Source organism: Dreissena polymorpha, chromosome 4 (genome assembly GCF_020536995.1).
Source record: "Dreissena polymorpha isolate Duluth1 chromosome 4, UMN_Dpol_1.0, whole genome shotgun sequence".
Lineage (NCBI taxonomy): Eukaryota > Metazoa > Mollusca > Bivalvia > Myida > Dreissenidae > Dreissena > Dreissena polymorpha.
This window is the reverse complement of record NC_068358.1, coordinates 135908069-135925221: the sequence shown is the minus strand read 5'-3', so window position 1 is coordinate 135925221 and position 17153 is coordinate 135908069. Positions and strand designations below refer to the sequence as shown.

The 17153-nt window shown below is 33.3% G+C and overlaps 2 protein-coding genes across 3 annotated transcripts in view; both read left to right on the top strand.

Annotated features, from left to right (window-relative positions):
• LOC127876755 (protocadherin-11 X-linked-like) overlaps positions 1 to 14356 on the top strand; it is a 114139-nt gene extending 99783 nt beyond the window's left edge. For both annotated transcript variants that reach the window (XM_052422202.1, XM_052422203.1), the window contains 3 exons: positions 8566 to 8733; positions 12354 to 12474; positions 12880 to 14356. In XM_052422202.1, the coding sequence (XP_052278162.1) occupies positions 8566 to 8733; positions 12354 to 12474; positions 12880 to 13553 (963 nt within the window). In that variant the 3' untranslated portion in view covers positions 13554 to 14356. The remainder of the gene's footprint in view (positions 1 to 8565; positions 8734 to 12353; positions 12475 to 12879) is intronic.
• Positions 14357 to 16162: 1806 nt separating this feature from the next.
• On the top strand, positions 16163 to 16714 carry LOC127878824 (uncharacterized). Its single transcript, XM_052425350.1, has one exon. It carries the CDS (start codon positions 16163 to 16165, stop codon positions 16712 to 16714), a length of 552 nt encoding a protein of 183 aa, XP_052281310.1.
• Positions 16715 to 17153: the final 439 nt, after the last annotated feature.

Below are 17153 nucleotides of genomic sequence, written 5' to 3'. Positions count from 1 at the left end.
TATTTGTACATACTCGGCAGACAAGACAGTACATTGTATGTGATTTTATATCTGAATAGATTGCTTCAAAAAGGAATAGTAATCATTATACTCCTAAAATTAAAAATAACTACAAACTGAATTAACTGAACTTTCTATTAAAATCTTAGTTTGTTAGAATATTTGTGTCAACAGTCTTGTAGCATTTATCTGTATAAAGGAAAAAAAGCCATGATTTAAATACTTAAATCCAAATATATTTTTTTCTTGACCCAGGATTTATTAATTTTAAAAGGTCACAAAAATTGCAATGTGTTGCCCAATTTACCTTAGAGATTGAGTAACACATTTATGTTAAAATAGATATTGGTCATAAATAAGTTATATTTCTACACAATGCATATGAAAAATAAATTAATACAACAGGCAATAAAACATCAGGAGAAAGGTCTGTATTGTGCAAATCAATATTCCACTAATTATCATATTATAATAAAAAGAGGGCATTACTATATTTTGTAAACAAAATGCTTGTTTATTGGTCCACAATAAAGCTTCTGTTATTGGAATTAATGGTTTTTGGAAATTGTTAAAGGTCCACAACTTTTGTTTCAGCCCAAGGCAAATATGTTACAATTGTGTGACCCCGGCAACAATAGGAATGTAATTTAATGTTCGCCTAATTCATTGCGAGGACACCTGGATTAAAATTGCCAGCTGATAAATCCATCTCTATGGAATTACTGCAATTTTATAAATTATGATGTCACAAACTTTATCTTTTAAATATCTAAAGGTTTAATCATAAATGTTTGTCGAATTTCCATAAACTTTACTTTCAGATTAGTCGTTAAACTTTATAACCTTAGAACAGCAATTTTTTACAGAAATTGTATGAGTACGACATTTATCTATGGCAAGATATAAAGCAGATTATATGGATGCTAGTCATTTAAAATTTGCGATAAAAATGCACATGCAAGCATGAATCATCAAGCAATGGACTAAAAATGCATACCATCATAGTTAACTGAAAGTAAGAGATAAAGCATTAGCAATATGATAATGAAAGCTCTTAATTGATCCACAAATGATAAAAGACGCTTACTAATTTGATTATCAACACAATCAGCAAATATAGTAGTTTTAATGCTCCCAGACTTCTGTTGCTTAAGCTCTTTGGGTTTATTTAGATAGGTTGGGTTACAGTTATCTTTGGGGCACATTCATACAGTAACCAATCAGCCATGTGCTTGGAGACTTGTAGGAAGATAAATTTCTACAAATATTTATACATAATTTGAAATTGTATATGGAGCCATATGCCGAAAAGATAGCTGGCATAGATAGCGATGGCTGATAGATATTGCTGACTTCTGTAGACGCGATAAGTGATGCAGAAATAACGTATTAATCAATTACAAATTAAATTAATTCATAAGTGTTACTAGAAATTTTACTTGATTAAATGTATGGAATAGCCAATCACAATAGCATTTTAGCAATTTTATGATTGAAGTTGATAGTGTGTCTTTATTACAGTATGCAAGAACAACAAATCTGATCAAACATCAATAAAATAAAAACATGAAAATGATAATATAATAATTTCATTTTTCTGTGTAAATTCTCAAGACATATACGTCTCATCACCGATACTGTGTCTGAGTTGAAAGAAATCAAACAATTTGACCTATTAGAAGCATTAATCGCTTAATCGATCACAGAGCTTGAGTGAATAGAAATGTACATACACTGTACAGTCAATATGGCACTATACGAACATGCTTTTATACCTTGATAAATATTATTATTTCTAATGTACAAATTGTGTGATTTTGTTGTTAACCCTGTCATCGCACACAATGCAGTTTGTCCCACAATGAAATTTACAACTCCAGTTTGTGGTTGATGAGGCATTTTATTAGATTTCTAGGTTCTTTGAACATTTCATTTTCTGTCTGACTTTTTCAAAGAAAATATGATATATAGATTTTTTTTTTTCAATAAATGTTCAAAATTTCTTTTGACGATGCTGTTCAGGTGTGTGGCAAATTTGCTTTAATTATTAATTGTCAACCTTAAATATAAAAAACGCTGTGACCTTATTTTATTGATTTTGAAAGGGGACACATTTGCTAATACCAGTACATATATCATTTTTTGTTGTATTTATTGCCTATGAAAGCATTCTTTTTAATGTTGACATTCATATATAAAACCAGGTTCAATGCGAGCAAGCAACCACTTTCATGTACATGCATAATGCACATACAAGTTGAGTGCCCCATAATGTCAATATTTAAATATGCACACTTTTTCATTATGCTTCACTTAAGTTTATTTTACACTTCAACAGAAAATATGATTTACATTTATAGTTTTGTTGCTCTTTGTGTCTTCTGTGAATTTTCATAATGCAGTGGATAGTGCCTGAGTATAAATAACCATTTGCATTTCAATTAACACCAATAAAACTAATAAAATGCGACCTATGAGAGCTGTTAATGTACTAGAAAATGAGTGGCTTTAAGACAATGCCCTAGTATATCACATTCGAATGCTTTGCAGATGATGGTTTGGAAGACTATTTTAATGGTTATATTTCCTCTGAAGTCAAAGCATGTTGTCCAGTGATTATTGATAGACAGTCAAGGGGACAATTAAGATTCAGGTGATAATGGTGCTGATTAACTGCAGACTCACCACAGTGTGAAGTGACAACTGCTCACTGCAGCAGTGGTCAATTAGTGAACAGTACTATTAGATGCATGAAACCTCAATGTGTGTCTTGGACACTGGTCAACAGGTGCATGTTAGTATCAAATAAGATTTAAAAAATTAACATTAATTATCCCCACGCTTGGGGATATTGTGGTTATCTCCGCCGTCCGTCTGTCTGTCTGTCCTGGCCACTATCTCCTCCTACACTATAAGCACTAGAACGTTGAAACTTACACACATGGTAGCTATGAGCATATGTCCGACCCTGCACTATTTAGAATTTCGATCCGACCCCTGGGTCAAAAGTTATGGGGGTTGGGGTGGGGCCAGGTCAGAGATTTTCACTCATTTTTTAAATGTTATTTTACAATAACCTCTTCATTTCTACACCCATTTACTTCAAATTGATACTAAACATCTCTTATGACAATGTGGTCAATCTCAACTATGTATGGCCCCATTACCAACCCTGGGGCGCCCCGCCCACATAGACCACACCCACCCAAAATTGCCTTTTACTATAACTTCATTTCTTCACCGATTTACTTCAAATTGATACTGAACATCTCTTATGACAATACAGTCAATCTCAATTATGCATGGCCCCATTATCAACCCTGGGGTGCCCTGGCCCACATAGACCACGCCCACCCAAAATTGCCTTTTACTATAAATTCTTCATTTCTACACCGACTTACTTCAAATTGATACTGAACATATCTTATGACAATACGGTCAATCTCAACTATGCATGGCCCCATTATCAACCCTGGAGCGCCCCCTGGGTCAAACATGCGGCGTGGGGATACGCGTCGGCCTCTGCCGCGCCATTTCTAGTTTATGCATATTTTTATAAATATAATGTACATTTAAGAATCGTTTGATATTTGGACAATGTAAGATACATATGTATAGTTTTTAGATTTAATTGCCATTATAACATAACAAAATTCCCTTTAAATATATTTTGTAATGGTTACTTACTATGCATTACACTTAAAATGCATATTATAATCATTTTGATGGAACTTTTTTAAATATTAGGACATGTCCATATGTCCATCTTTGTGGTTACTTTTCGTAGAGTCACTTCTTGTCGGCCTGTACTTACAATTTAAGCAAATTTATGACATGAATGCCAGGTCAAATACAGCAGGATAGAGTAGTTAACAAGTAGTTGCTCTCTCATTTCCTTAATCCGGAATTTCCCTTCCTAATCCACACATTATCCTCTACAATTAGCGTATAAGCAGTTGGCAATGTTAAGCCCAGGAACAATTACTGAAGATTTGATTGAACAATCAGGTAAAAATCAAAACAAGATTATCTGGATTTGCAACTTTGATAGCTTCCAAAATAAGCCCGATTTCCTATTCCCATTGCTACACATACTGACTTATGGCACTAATTTCCAATTCATAAATAGGCTATGGAATTATTTTTTCATTCAGGGTGTTAAGCACATATAGGAGAGGTAAAATAATAGTTGACATTTCCTTGGCATAACTTTGATACGTTTTAGACAAATGTTTTCAATCACGAATTATCTTAATACAGATTTATAGCCGTAATAGTTTTAATAATTTTGATTTTGGCTGTGCGTTGCACCCACAAGAATTGATCCAGTTAATTGGTAAATTCCCCTGATATTCACTTTCAATGCAGCTTAAGTTTGACCAATCTTGGACTAACAAAACTTGAAATAGAAAAGAATTAAATAAAAGTACACCAATAAATTCATTATATCATTTTGAACTGTTGAAAATGGAAGAAAAGAACTTTTATTTTCGGAACAAACAATATTCAGAAATTGCAGGTTGTCATTTTGTAATTGGCATTATCAACCTAATATTTACTAAAACTGGTGCACCACCTATTATTTTCTACCATTAAAACACAAATGGACCACGATTTATTGGGACATAAAAGATCCAGTACAATTTCAGCTCGGTGACCGCGGAGCAGCCAAAAGTGGCAGTGTCTTGATTTCTTGTGGGGCAGATTGTATTTTTGTATGACCTTTTAAAGGAATTATGACCATTTTATGTTAATTTGATGTTATCAACACTGATACTTTGATTAATTTCTTTGTTCAGCCTTTAACAGCTATATCATAGGTGAACAGATTTATGATGGTAAAAAATGTCACAATTAAATTCAAACATAATCATTGAGAAAGGTTTTGCAGGTGAAATTTTATCACGGTTGCAAACTTTGATATGAAATACATGTTTGATATGAAATACATTTAATCTATATTTGAACAATAAATTGTCAATTGCATAAGTAACATGTCAACTTAACCCATTTATGCCTAGCGTCTAGAAAAAAGGCCTTGGCAAACAGCATAGACCCTGATGAGATGCCGCATAATGCGGCGTCTCATCAGGGTCTGCGCTGTTTGCTTATAGGAATTTCTGTAAGAAATATTTTAAATATAGAAATAAATATACCAGACATCCCTTATTTTGGAAATATGACACATACATGCAGGCATCTAGCACATAGCATGTTATCACTAATTGATGGCGAACTCAGATATACATGTATAAACAAAGCTAAATTATCAAAATTCAATCATCTAATTTCATGAATTGAGATTTTTTTTTAAACTAAGTCCTTATAGCTTGTTTATTAATAGGTGATACAATTATGTAAGGGAATATTCTTGAACCAGTGGTAATTAACAAAGAGAAGCATGTTCCATGAAATGCACGAGTTTCCCTAATCAGGAAGCTGGGCTCTGTAATTACTATCATCGGGTGATGATAATGTCTGAAAATAATAGAATACATGCATGAGATTCTCCCATAAATGTCTTTCCTATATGTCATAAATAAAACCTAAATGTCTGTAAATAATGACAAACAATATAGATGAAAAAGAACTGAATGGACCGTTTCCAGTTGGGTATGCTTTATCCATGGCAATTCCATATTTCAGTAGATTTCTTTCATTTTCTAGTAACCACATTTTGTTTACAATAATGATATAAATGGAAACAGATTCTAAGCTTTTACGTGAAATATACTTGGCTATAATTATAAATATACAATCTTAGAACTTTAATAAAGGAAGTACTGATTGAATTTATGGGTGGGTTTAAATTTAAATAAATCAAATCTTATTTTGAAAAATATTTATTTGCAAGGAGATCAGTTTATATAACACAAATTTGACCAGTTGATAAAGGTATACCTCACAAAGATATTTCTTAATAAACTATCAAAGAGTTCAAAGTTTGAAGATTTAAAGCTTTGCATATTACCTGCGAAAGTTGTTGAGTTGTAGTTATTTGTAAACAGTGATTTTAATTATCTACGCCTTAGACGTTATCATTTTGCGATAAGTAACAATTTATATTAACAGGCGTTCAAGTATGGTAAACTGTGATGAAGATGACATTTTACTAAAGTTTTGAATGTAGTGCTTGTTTTGTGCCAATCTTTCAAATTACAAAGCAATACCGAAGAATTATCTCCGATATTCAATGGTGCATCTATGAGTCATGCTATTGAATTACTATTAAACATATTAAATAGTTTGCAGTGATATTTATCAAGAATGAAGTCAGATTACAGATGATTTTCAGTGATAAATTTACACAAAAACAATACATTGGGTGTCATTTTGAACCTTACAGGGGCAGCCATGTTCAGCATGAACATTTATATTTTTCAAATTTTAGTTAAATGTTATGCTAGAATTTTGCAACCGTACTTTAACTTTAATTCTGTTTCTGGTAGGGAAAACTCATACACGAAAATGTTTTGGAACAAAGAAGCGTTTTAAGTACCACTATGGTACATTGCTTGACACAGTCACACAGTGGTAGTCCCTGAAGTCCCTTTAATGGAAAAACAGAGAGTATATTTTGAGTCTTGTTTCTTTAATAAATATGTTAATAATACACACCATGTAGAAGATTCAGAATAGAGGAGAGAAAATGAGCCTGGTTCACATCCTTAAGTGGATTTTTGTTAAGACGATTTTAAGGAAAATTAAATAAAAGGGGTCATCCCTGATTAGCCTGTGCAGATTTCATAGGCTTATCTGAGATGACATTTATACTGCACATGCAGTAAGCCCTATTTTCCAATACAAAGGCTAAACTATTTGAATTTTCTTATATTCAAAACTTCTAGCATGAATGTCTCTTTAAGTCTAAACTTCATCTTTTATTTTTTCAACGACTGTAGATAAACATTAATCCATGTTTCATGTAACACATCTGGGTTGTGATTTTGAAGATGTTTATAGGGATGGCTGCCACCAAGATGGTATCAGGTTGCAATTAAAGATTCCCCACTTTGATTAGTACTTGTCGTTAGATTTGAATGAAGCCATCACTTCGCGCTTTGTTGAAGATCAATTTGCTTGATTCTTTTGTTGTTAAGATATTGAAAAAATGAAATGGCACAATATTTGAGTAAACACTTCAGCATTCAGCACTCTCCGAGTTGGGAGTATTACATTGATTGATAGACAATGGCCCTTTGGGGTTATCTGTAAATTGTAACTATTTGATAAGAAGCTTTATTTTCATCAATGGCCGTTTGATGACTAATGCATTCGATGAAAAATAACTTAAATTAGAAAACTCCCACAAATGAAGAGAGCATTCACATGTGTTAATGAGGATTTTTTCTCCTTTACTGAAGGTGCTTTTTCAATGTGCTTTATTCCACATTGGTACCTTTGATTATTGAACACACTTTTTGTTGTTACTTGAAATAAGTAATTTAAGTGTCATGAAATTCATAAATTATTCAATTGAATAACATATTGGTATTACACAGGTAGTTAATTGAATTGCAGTTTTGTTTCTGTCTGATATTTATCCACACAATTTGGTAAAATTGATAGGAAATTAAATATTGAAGTAATTAGGGCATTGGATTCTTTAACTTTCATATTGTGGTAACTTGATCAATACATGCAATTAATTCTGAATGTTAGATGTAAAGATGATTGGTAATTTTCATTGCCAATCCTTCATATATCAATCAGTAAAAGCAAAACCAAGGCTTTCTAAAGATTATCAAGAGCTGCCTGCATGTTGCCGTGACATTGTAATGCATGAAATGAATTTCAAAATTTACATCTAATTTCTAGGAATTATGATCATTTGACAATAAAAATGCCAAATAAAATTAAAATTTATTCTTTTCATTCTGTACCCATAATTTTTCACATCATTATATAAAATGATGATTTTGTTGCTCTTTGAAAAAAATATTCTGACAGTTATTTTCTTTAAAATGCATTTTATAATCAATATAAACATTAACTGCTTATAGCACTGTATTATGTGAATTGGGAATAAGACATCAATTTGGGAATAAATTGTGTTTTATCAAAAGTGTATAATATGCAGTTTTATATGTTGCATTTATCTAGTTTTACAAATTATAATTAAAACATATACTTGCATATATAATAGCATCATTTAAATTGATTTTACTTCAAAACTGGATTTTTATTAATTAAAAAAAAAATCCTCATGAAATGAAACTGTGTCCATGCCGCGCATGGACACGGTTTAAAAATACACTTTAAATGATACTAATTCAATCACTGTTAATGAAAAAGTCATGGAAAATTTCTTATTAAGCTTAAATTACAGATAATTTATTACAAAAATATATGTAGATTATAAAACGAATAGTTTTGTTTGAGAAAATCACCAAAGTGATGTCCATTCCCAGTTTGATGTCTTATTCCCAATTCACATAATACAGTGTTTTATGTAAATTCTTACTAAACACTAAATTTCAGTTGCATTTTACTAATTTTACAATCATCAAAGAAATGTGAGCTGCCCATGCTCATCGTACTTAACGCTCTGTTATATCTTATCAGACCCCCACCCCGTCGATGGGAAGTAACCATAGAGATGACGAGGTGCCCATGACAGAGCAGATGGACATCCAGGGAACCAGCACACCACGGCTGAACCGCCTCGCATCCATCCGTCTGCAGCAACAGCTCTTACAGTCACATGACAAGCCATGGACCAATCATAATGATGTAAGTCTTGTTGTATTAAAAACAAAAATGCATGCAGTTTAATAAAAATTAAAGAATTTGTTCAATATATATATACACAATATAACAGGAAGATATACATCACTAATTATTGCAGTTCTGGTTTTGAATACAGCTCTTGTTGTTTGTATAAATAACATTTTAATTATTCTTAGTTTAAGAAATTCTATATTCTTGATAAAATGTTGAAATTGTTACAATTAACTTTAGATAATGCTTCACAATCTTTAAGGCTTGTTCTAAAATTTAAATTAAAGAAAAAACACATTTAAGAACTGACTGGTATTACATAAAATGTTTATATGTTCCATTGAAATATATATTATTTGAAAAAGTTGTCAGCTTATTTACACAGCTTTATTAGTATATTTTTTGTCAAGGATATTAAGTTTTCAATAATTAAGTGGTCTATGCAATATATGCTACAATTATGATCAATTATTCTGTATGAAAATGTGTTTGTACTGGCGATTGTATAGATTGTTTTCACATAATTTCCTTAGTAAATGGAGCCATGTTTACCATTTTGTTAAGATAAGAATTTAAAGCGGGTATATACGATTTTGTCAAATATTTATGAATTTATATAAACTGTGTAAAAAACTTATTATATATTTATTTCAATATAAATTAAAATAAAAGTTAAGAAGAACATATGTCGAAAAATGCGAAATAAGTCAGATATTTAATTCTGAAATTGAAAACGGCTGTACAGCCGAATTCGCCAGCATGTATACCATACATGTACGATGTGCATCTAAACTTAGTTTAACGGTTTATTTGAATTCCTGCAACGATATCTATTCATACGACACACGAACACTATCTCCGATCCTAATACAAAGACGAATGCTTCGGTTATTGTAGGAAAATATGTACGTCACTATCGGCTCGGGGCGCTAATTTGTCTTTGCTGCATTTTATGAAATTCGGCTTTAATGTATAATTTTTCTTGCCTATTTTGTGTTATTGTAACATATTTTATCAATATTTTACAATTAAACACATATAAAAAATCGTATATACCCGCTTTAAAATTAAACATCTTCATATTGGTTACATTTTAATAGGTTGGTGTCAGTACTCTCTTATACAACAAAAATCATCACTCACAAAATTAATGTGTAACTGATCCCTTAAACATAGAAAAGATATCTATAAGGATAAGATTACACTATCAAATTTACACATACTCATCAATAAGCTTGATAATTAGTGCCCCTAGCATTAAACAGAAAAGGCAAGGTTTGAAATTCAGATGTCACATTTTATATTGAAGCTAAAATTTAAAAAATGTGGTCCCATGTATTTGAAAATCAACCCTTTTAAATATGCTGTCATTTTCGGTAATTTTCTTGTCGGAGGTAAGATCGCTGTAAGTTAACATTATACCCCCAAACAGTGGTAATATTTTATTGGATAAAAGTTTTAATGGGTAGCAAATTACCGTTCAGTTTTACCTGAGAAAACATGCCCTTTGATCTTTTACCTACACAGTTGTAAGAAATATAGAGCTGATGACAGTATTGTGTAATTGATTATATTTTGACAACTCTGATCATTATCAGAGAGCATGAAAGGGTTTTCTCACATAGGGACATATTGCATTTTTAATGCTTTTATTGCTTTTTTACACCATATGTATTGGAGTCACCAACAAGGGAACTAATTGCTACAGGCCATATTTTTGTCCTTTGAATGGTGTTGGTGAAATGCATAAGAACACGTCTGGTATTATTCCTGGTGTTGTGATAACTTTGATTGTTGCATAAAGGTGTTATGATTTTATAGGAGTGATCTGTCAAAAGCTATCAAGCTTTGAAATACCACAGACAATTGTCAGTATTTAAAATTGTTTGGGTTTACATCAAGAATTGCTCTACATGGCTAAGGAAACATTTTTTTTAATGTTGTACATATTCTTAAAACAGTAACAGAAACAGCGCTTATTTTGACAGCATGCATTTATATGTTTGTACTATTTATAATTTTATCTTTTGACAAACTTAATAATTTTTTTAAACAAAATTCCCTGTCATTGCTTTTTCTATGAATACATTAAAAAAAGTTAAATAATTAAGAACAATTTTAACCTAAACAAATGGATTTTTTAGTCATAATTTATTATAGATTCTGCCTTTCTATTCTCATGTTTACTCCAGTCTTAGTTATTGTTGTCATATTTGGTTTCCCTCATTGCTTTTGGGATGTGATAAAGCTGAATACAGTTTCTAAACCATTTTAGAAAACTATCCTATGCAAAGATAATTGATCTGAAATTTATCAAAATGTTTTGTGATTGCCAACTGTTATAATTCAATAGATCAATGCATCAGTTAAAACTATTTGGTTACCAAAGTAACAGATCTAAATACAGGAATTTTGGTGTGAACACATTTTTCTCAACTAAATGTGTAACCAGCTCCTCTTGGTCTGAAATTCATTGTAGGTATATGAAAAAATAACTCATCAGCATTTGAAAGTATAACACTGATTTTCTTGTTATATTTCGCCTTTTTTTCAATTTGTATGCCCCCCGGATCAAAAAATCGGGGTGATATTGTCATTCATTGTGTGTGTGTCCCAAAACTTTAACCTTGGTGAAAGTTTTGCGATAACTTTTGCAATATTGAAGATAACAACTTGATATATGGCATGCATGTGTATCTCATGGAGCTGGCACATTTTGAGTGGTGAAAGGTCAAGGTCATCCTTCAAGGTCAAAGGTCAAATATATGTCTTCAAAGCGGCACAATAGGGGGCATTGTGTTTCTGACAAACACAACTCTTGTTATGTATATAAATGGACTACATGTTTATTTTTGAACCCAACAAAAGTAAACATAATATTAGATTTAAAAAGCGTTTAAAGCTTTTAGGAAAAACAGTTTTTTGTTGTTTTTTTTGGACAAATTTTCATTGTTAATAACCAGAAACATTTTATTGTCATACATTTGCATATCATAGCCGAAACTTAGAGTAAAATGGTAAACAAGAGGGCCTGAAAGGCCCAAAGTCGCTCACCTGAGATAACAAGATATTGGGACAAATCTTATGACCAAGTTTCATGAAGATTGGAAAATAAATGTGCCCTCTAGAGTGTTAACAAGGTTTTACTATAGCCATATAAGGAAAAATTCCCCGCCCCCTGGCGGCCATGTTTTTAAACCAACCGGCATCATTTTTGAACTTGATATTGTTGGGATGAATCTTCTGACCAAGTTTCATGAAGATCACACAATAAATGTGGCCTCTAGAGTGTTAACAAGATTTTACTATAGCCATATATAGCCATATAAGGAAAAATGCCCCTCCCCTTGGCAGCCATGTTTTTCAAGCAAACGTAACCATTTTCGAACTCATCCAAGATATCATTGAAACCAATCTTCTGACCAAATTTCATGAAGATTGGACAATAAATGTGGCCTCTAGAGAGTGAACAAGGCAAATGTTGACGTCGCACAACGGACAATGGACAAAAGGCGATCACAAAAGCTCACCATGAGCACGTTGTGCTCAGGTGAGCTATAAAAATACAACACATTTATCTTTAAAATCTACATTAAAGTATACAATTATCACATGGTTGATTCTGTCCACAGAGTAACGAGCTGTACCCACAGAGGGCCGAGGACTCTCACAGCCAGTTGTCAGAGGAAGATGATGACAGCGGGCGCGGGGGCTCGGTCAGTGATGGTCACATGGGCATCTCACATGATGGAGGTTAGAATACACTGTCATTATATCAGACTTGAAGAATTTAAGAGAAAATTATTCTCAACCATTATTACAGGGAAAAACAGCAGGTTTGTTTGGGAAATTATTGAAACGTTTTATGTTATTTACATGAATTGCCAAATAAATTATAATTGGTATCATGGCTTTTTCAATTGAATGAGAAGACATGTTAATTATCAAGTTCATCCTGATTGTTTAATCAAATATATTTAATTTCAGTAATCCACAATTTAAGTTATCATCCCTTAAAACCCTGAATGAACATTCTTCTTTAAGTTTTGGCTGTCATTGATCATATTTTATTAAGTTTGTGCTATGGGTTTTTTTTTATTTGGAAAAATATTTACCCGGTAACTGCAGTTTTTAATGTGCATATTGGATTATTTTCAGATGACATGCGAATCCTTCAGTTGCAAAACCTCGTCAAACAGAATGGTAGACGAGGGACCCCTCCACATCTCCAGGGAAAAACCATCCCTGAAGAAAAATACAACCAGTCTAAACCCTCCAACCTCACACCCAGAGACAATGGGAACCAGTCTAATTCAAATACTCATGCTGACCAGTCCAGAGACAGCAGACATTCAAATTTGAAATCAACTTACTCAAATTCTAATAGTGATATTTTTTATGTGCCAGAGAACGAACTAAAGTCCAACATACGACGATATCCTTCGTATCACGATAACAATGCACCACCTACGCAAAAAACGGTAACATTTAGCAACCATTTAACCAAACCCAAATCGGGCCCTGGAATACAAATGGGACTTTCATCAATTTCCAGCAATACTCACAATAGCATGCGACACAAGCCTCATCGGCAGCATTCGTTTGGCACACAAGACGTTCACAGACAGCGACAGTATCCTAGCAACCATGCACACAGGTTTCCGCCACCACCAAATGGGAGGCATTTGGATGAAACATTCGAGAGTGTGACTACCACAGCGTATGATGACGATGACAACACGACTACTTCTGGGAGTTACACAATCGATAATAATATGAATGAGGATTTCCTTGAACTAAATGTAGCACAGCTTAAAGATATATTTGTGTAAAATATCATTGTTCTTTTGGGAAAGCCACTGTCTCGGTATTTAACCCTTTACCACTTAGATATGTATTTAACCCTTACCACTTAGATACGTATTTCATCCTTAACCACTTAGATACGTATTTCATCCTTTACCACTTAGATACGTATTTTAACGCATTTGTTGCTTAGAAAGTTACATTTCATTAAAGGCCTTTCTTACTAGATCCAAGTTTTTAAGGTTTCATTTCCAAACCTTAGATACTGATTAGCAGCAAACAGCATAAAACCTGAACAGACTGCGAGTTACTCGCAGGCTGTTCTGATTTTATGCTGTTTGCACATTGCCATTTTCACTTTGCTTCTGAGTGGGAAAAGGTTAATTAAATTATATGGACTATAGTATTGAAAATGGGTGCTTTTTAATTATGAATTTAGTTTCAATCAAATGACTTTATATTTAATAAATTTTATGTTAAAAATTAAATATTTTTTTAACCCTTTTTGTTACAAATATTGCAACCAAAGAAGTATTATATGTTACAATCCCTCCTTATTCAGCAATCAATTTCAGTAGTCTAGTGAGTTTTAATTTCAATCTGTGACCGGACCGTGTACATATTTTGCTTATACATGATTTCAAGGGCATAATAACAGGATTCAGTAAAATTTACAAATAGTTGTTCAGTTGTCCGAGTTTGCTTGTTTTATTTTTTGTTGTTACTGATATTGTTATTTATATAGTATGGATAGTATTGTAAATATGATCTCAGGTGCTATTTATATCTGTACAAACTTCACCATGAATAAAAATGTAAAACACTAGAATACTGAATTTGTTTTCCAGCAGTTTATATGTTACACCCCTTTGTATGAAATATACGGTTTGAATGGTACTGTCATCACAGTTTCTACCTATTATGAGAAACAGATCAGTTTTAATTGACAAAAGGTATTTTTCCTAACAGCAATAGCTCATATCGTTGAAATTATCACTAATGTGTTTCATATCCAAAACTGTGTCAAACACTTGCCAAAGATGCAAATGTAAAACAACACGCTGTTTTCTTGAGATATAAATAAAGGATATACCAGTAATGGTAAGAGACAATTACTTTAGAGCCATAGTCAAAATGTAGTGACTTCTTTGCATAATAATACTTTGTTGTAGTTTTTGAACTCGTTAATGGTCCATTTTAAATGCACACATTAAAAACATAATAATTACACTTCTAAGTAACAATCATATATGTTCACATCAGCTGGAGAAAGAATAAAGTTTTTTATCAGCAATTAAGTGGCTCCTTTGTATGTATAAAATTCCATTCTACCACTACTAATTGGTGGTAAAGAGGTCAGAGCACACTCCCAATTTGTTGATACTGAATTGTGCATCAGGAGATTCTCAAATCATTTATGATGGAAACCTTTTGGAATGCATATTACAGGCAATTGACTCGAATTAGTGAAATGAAGACTGTTATCGTAATATTCTTAATGTCATCATTATAATCACTTAACTCTTTCAGTGCGGGAACCGAATTTTAAAGGCCTTTGCAAACAGTTTGGATCCAGATGAGACGCCACAGAACGTGGCGTCTCATCTGGATCCAAACTGTTTGCTATTCTGATAGTATTCTTTGAAAAAAAATGAAGAAAATGCTTATTTTACAAATTCAGCAGACGACATTTTAGCAGACGACAAATTTCCCAGCATGCAAAGGATTAAGCTATTAGTTCTTTGAAATGCCTTACCAATCTGCAATGGCTAGTTAATTAATATCTGACATTTTGTAACAAGGACATTGAAAATATTTTATGTTATGGATATATCTATCTATGCATCATAAATATGATGGTGAATGTAATGCTAATTTTGCATGTGTGGCCTTTGATTAATGAAGCCTGTGCACTTTTAGGTTAAAAACTACTGCCTTTCGTATTAATTATGCATGCATGCAATCATATTGTAGTGCATGTACTTTGAGGATCCCAACAGCTTTCACATTTTTAGGAAGTCGGGCATTGAGCAGTAATAAGCTCAACTAGATCGCCAAGATTTGAGTAGAATATAAAATAAATAACTTATTGGGCGTTTTTGTTTACTTTTATTTAATTAACTGAACAAATAACAATTATTAAGAGGAAAAAAAATTCTTGGCATATTTTCTTTCAACAACAATTCTCTTTTCATCACCACATGATAACAGAATTATCCAAACAATAACTAAGTCACAAACTACGAGTTAATATCAAACAGTTTATTTTCAAAAATGAAACCTCTGAGAAAAGTGACATTGTATTGTAATCCTTGATTTTTTCCTTCTATAACAGGGTCAATGCTAAGCAGAGAATTCGTCACAAACATGACTAGTATCCCTTCAAGGCTTTGTGGCATGGCAGACATTTCCATGGCCAAGGTCTAGGGGTCATGGCAGACATGGCCATGGCTCAGGTCTAGGGCTCATGTGGTATGACAGACATGCCCATGGCTATGATCTATGGCTCATGTGGCATGGCAGACATGGCCATGGCTCAGGTCTAGGGCTCATGTGGTATGACAGACATGCCCATGGCTATGATCTATGGCTCATGTGACATGGCAGACATGGCTATGGCTTAGGCCTAGGGCCCATGTGGTATGACAGACATGCCCATGGCTATGATCTATGGCTCATGTGGTATGACAGACATGCCCATGGCTATGATCTATGGCTCATGTGGTATGACAGACATGCCCATGGCTACGATCTATGGCTCATGTGGTATGACAGACATGCCCATGGCTATGATCTATGGCTCATGTGGCATGGCTATGGCTCAGGTCTAGGGCCCATGTGGTATGACAGACATGCCCATGGCTATGATCTATGGCTCATGTGGCATGGCAGACATGGCTATGGCTCAGGTCTAGGGCTCATGTGGTATGACAGACATGCCCATGGCTATGATCTATGGCTCATGTGGTTTGACAGACATGCCCATCGCTATGATCTATGGCTCATGTGGCATGGCAGACATGGCTATGGCTCAGATCTATGGCTCATGTGGTATGACAGACATGCCCATGGCTATGATCTATGGCTCATGTGGCATGGCAGACATGGCTATGGCTCAGGTCTAGGGCTCATGTGGCATGGCAGACATGGCTATGGCTCAGGTCTAGGGCTCATAGTTGTGGAATAAGTGGCTAAATGCATCTAAAAAATTCTGTCTTGAATATTAACACTTCATGGTGATATTTTTAAAGTTTCAATTTAATTGCCAGAGATATGTGGATGTAGCTTGTTCCACAAACTTCTGCAGACAGGGTTTGACACTTACTTGGTATTGTATCCCATCAGTTTTGGATTCTTTTCCGTCTTCATTTCAAACACTAAAACATCAAATGACGTCATGACCAAAAAAATTATAGGAGTACTGTATCAACAGTGTTTTATACATACAAATGTGTCAGATGGGGTGTTATCTCTTCCATTATTGATTGTATGCTGATGGAATAAAAATAACTATAAAGCTGTTAATCTAACCTATCAGCCAGTCAGAAAACTGCTTCATTGCTGCCAGGTATCAGATTCACACTGTTTTATAGTAAGAGAATGAGAGCTTCATGTCAGAAAACTAA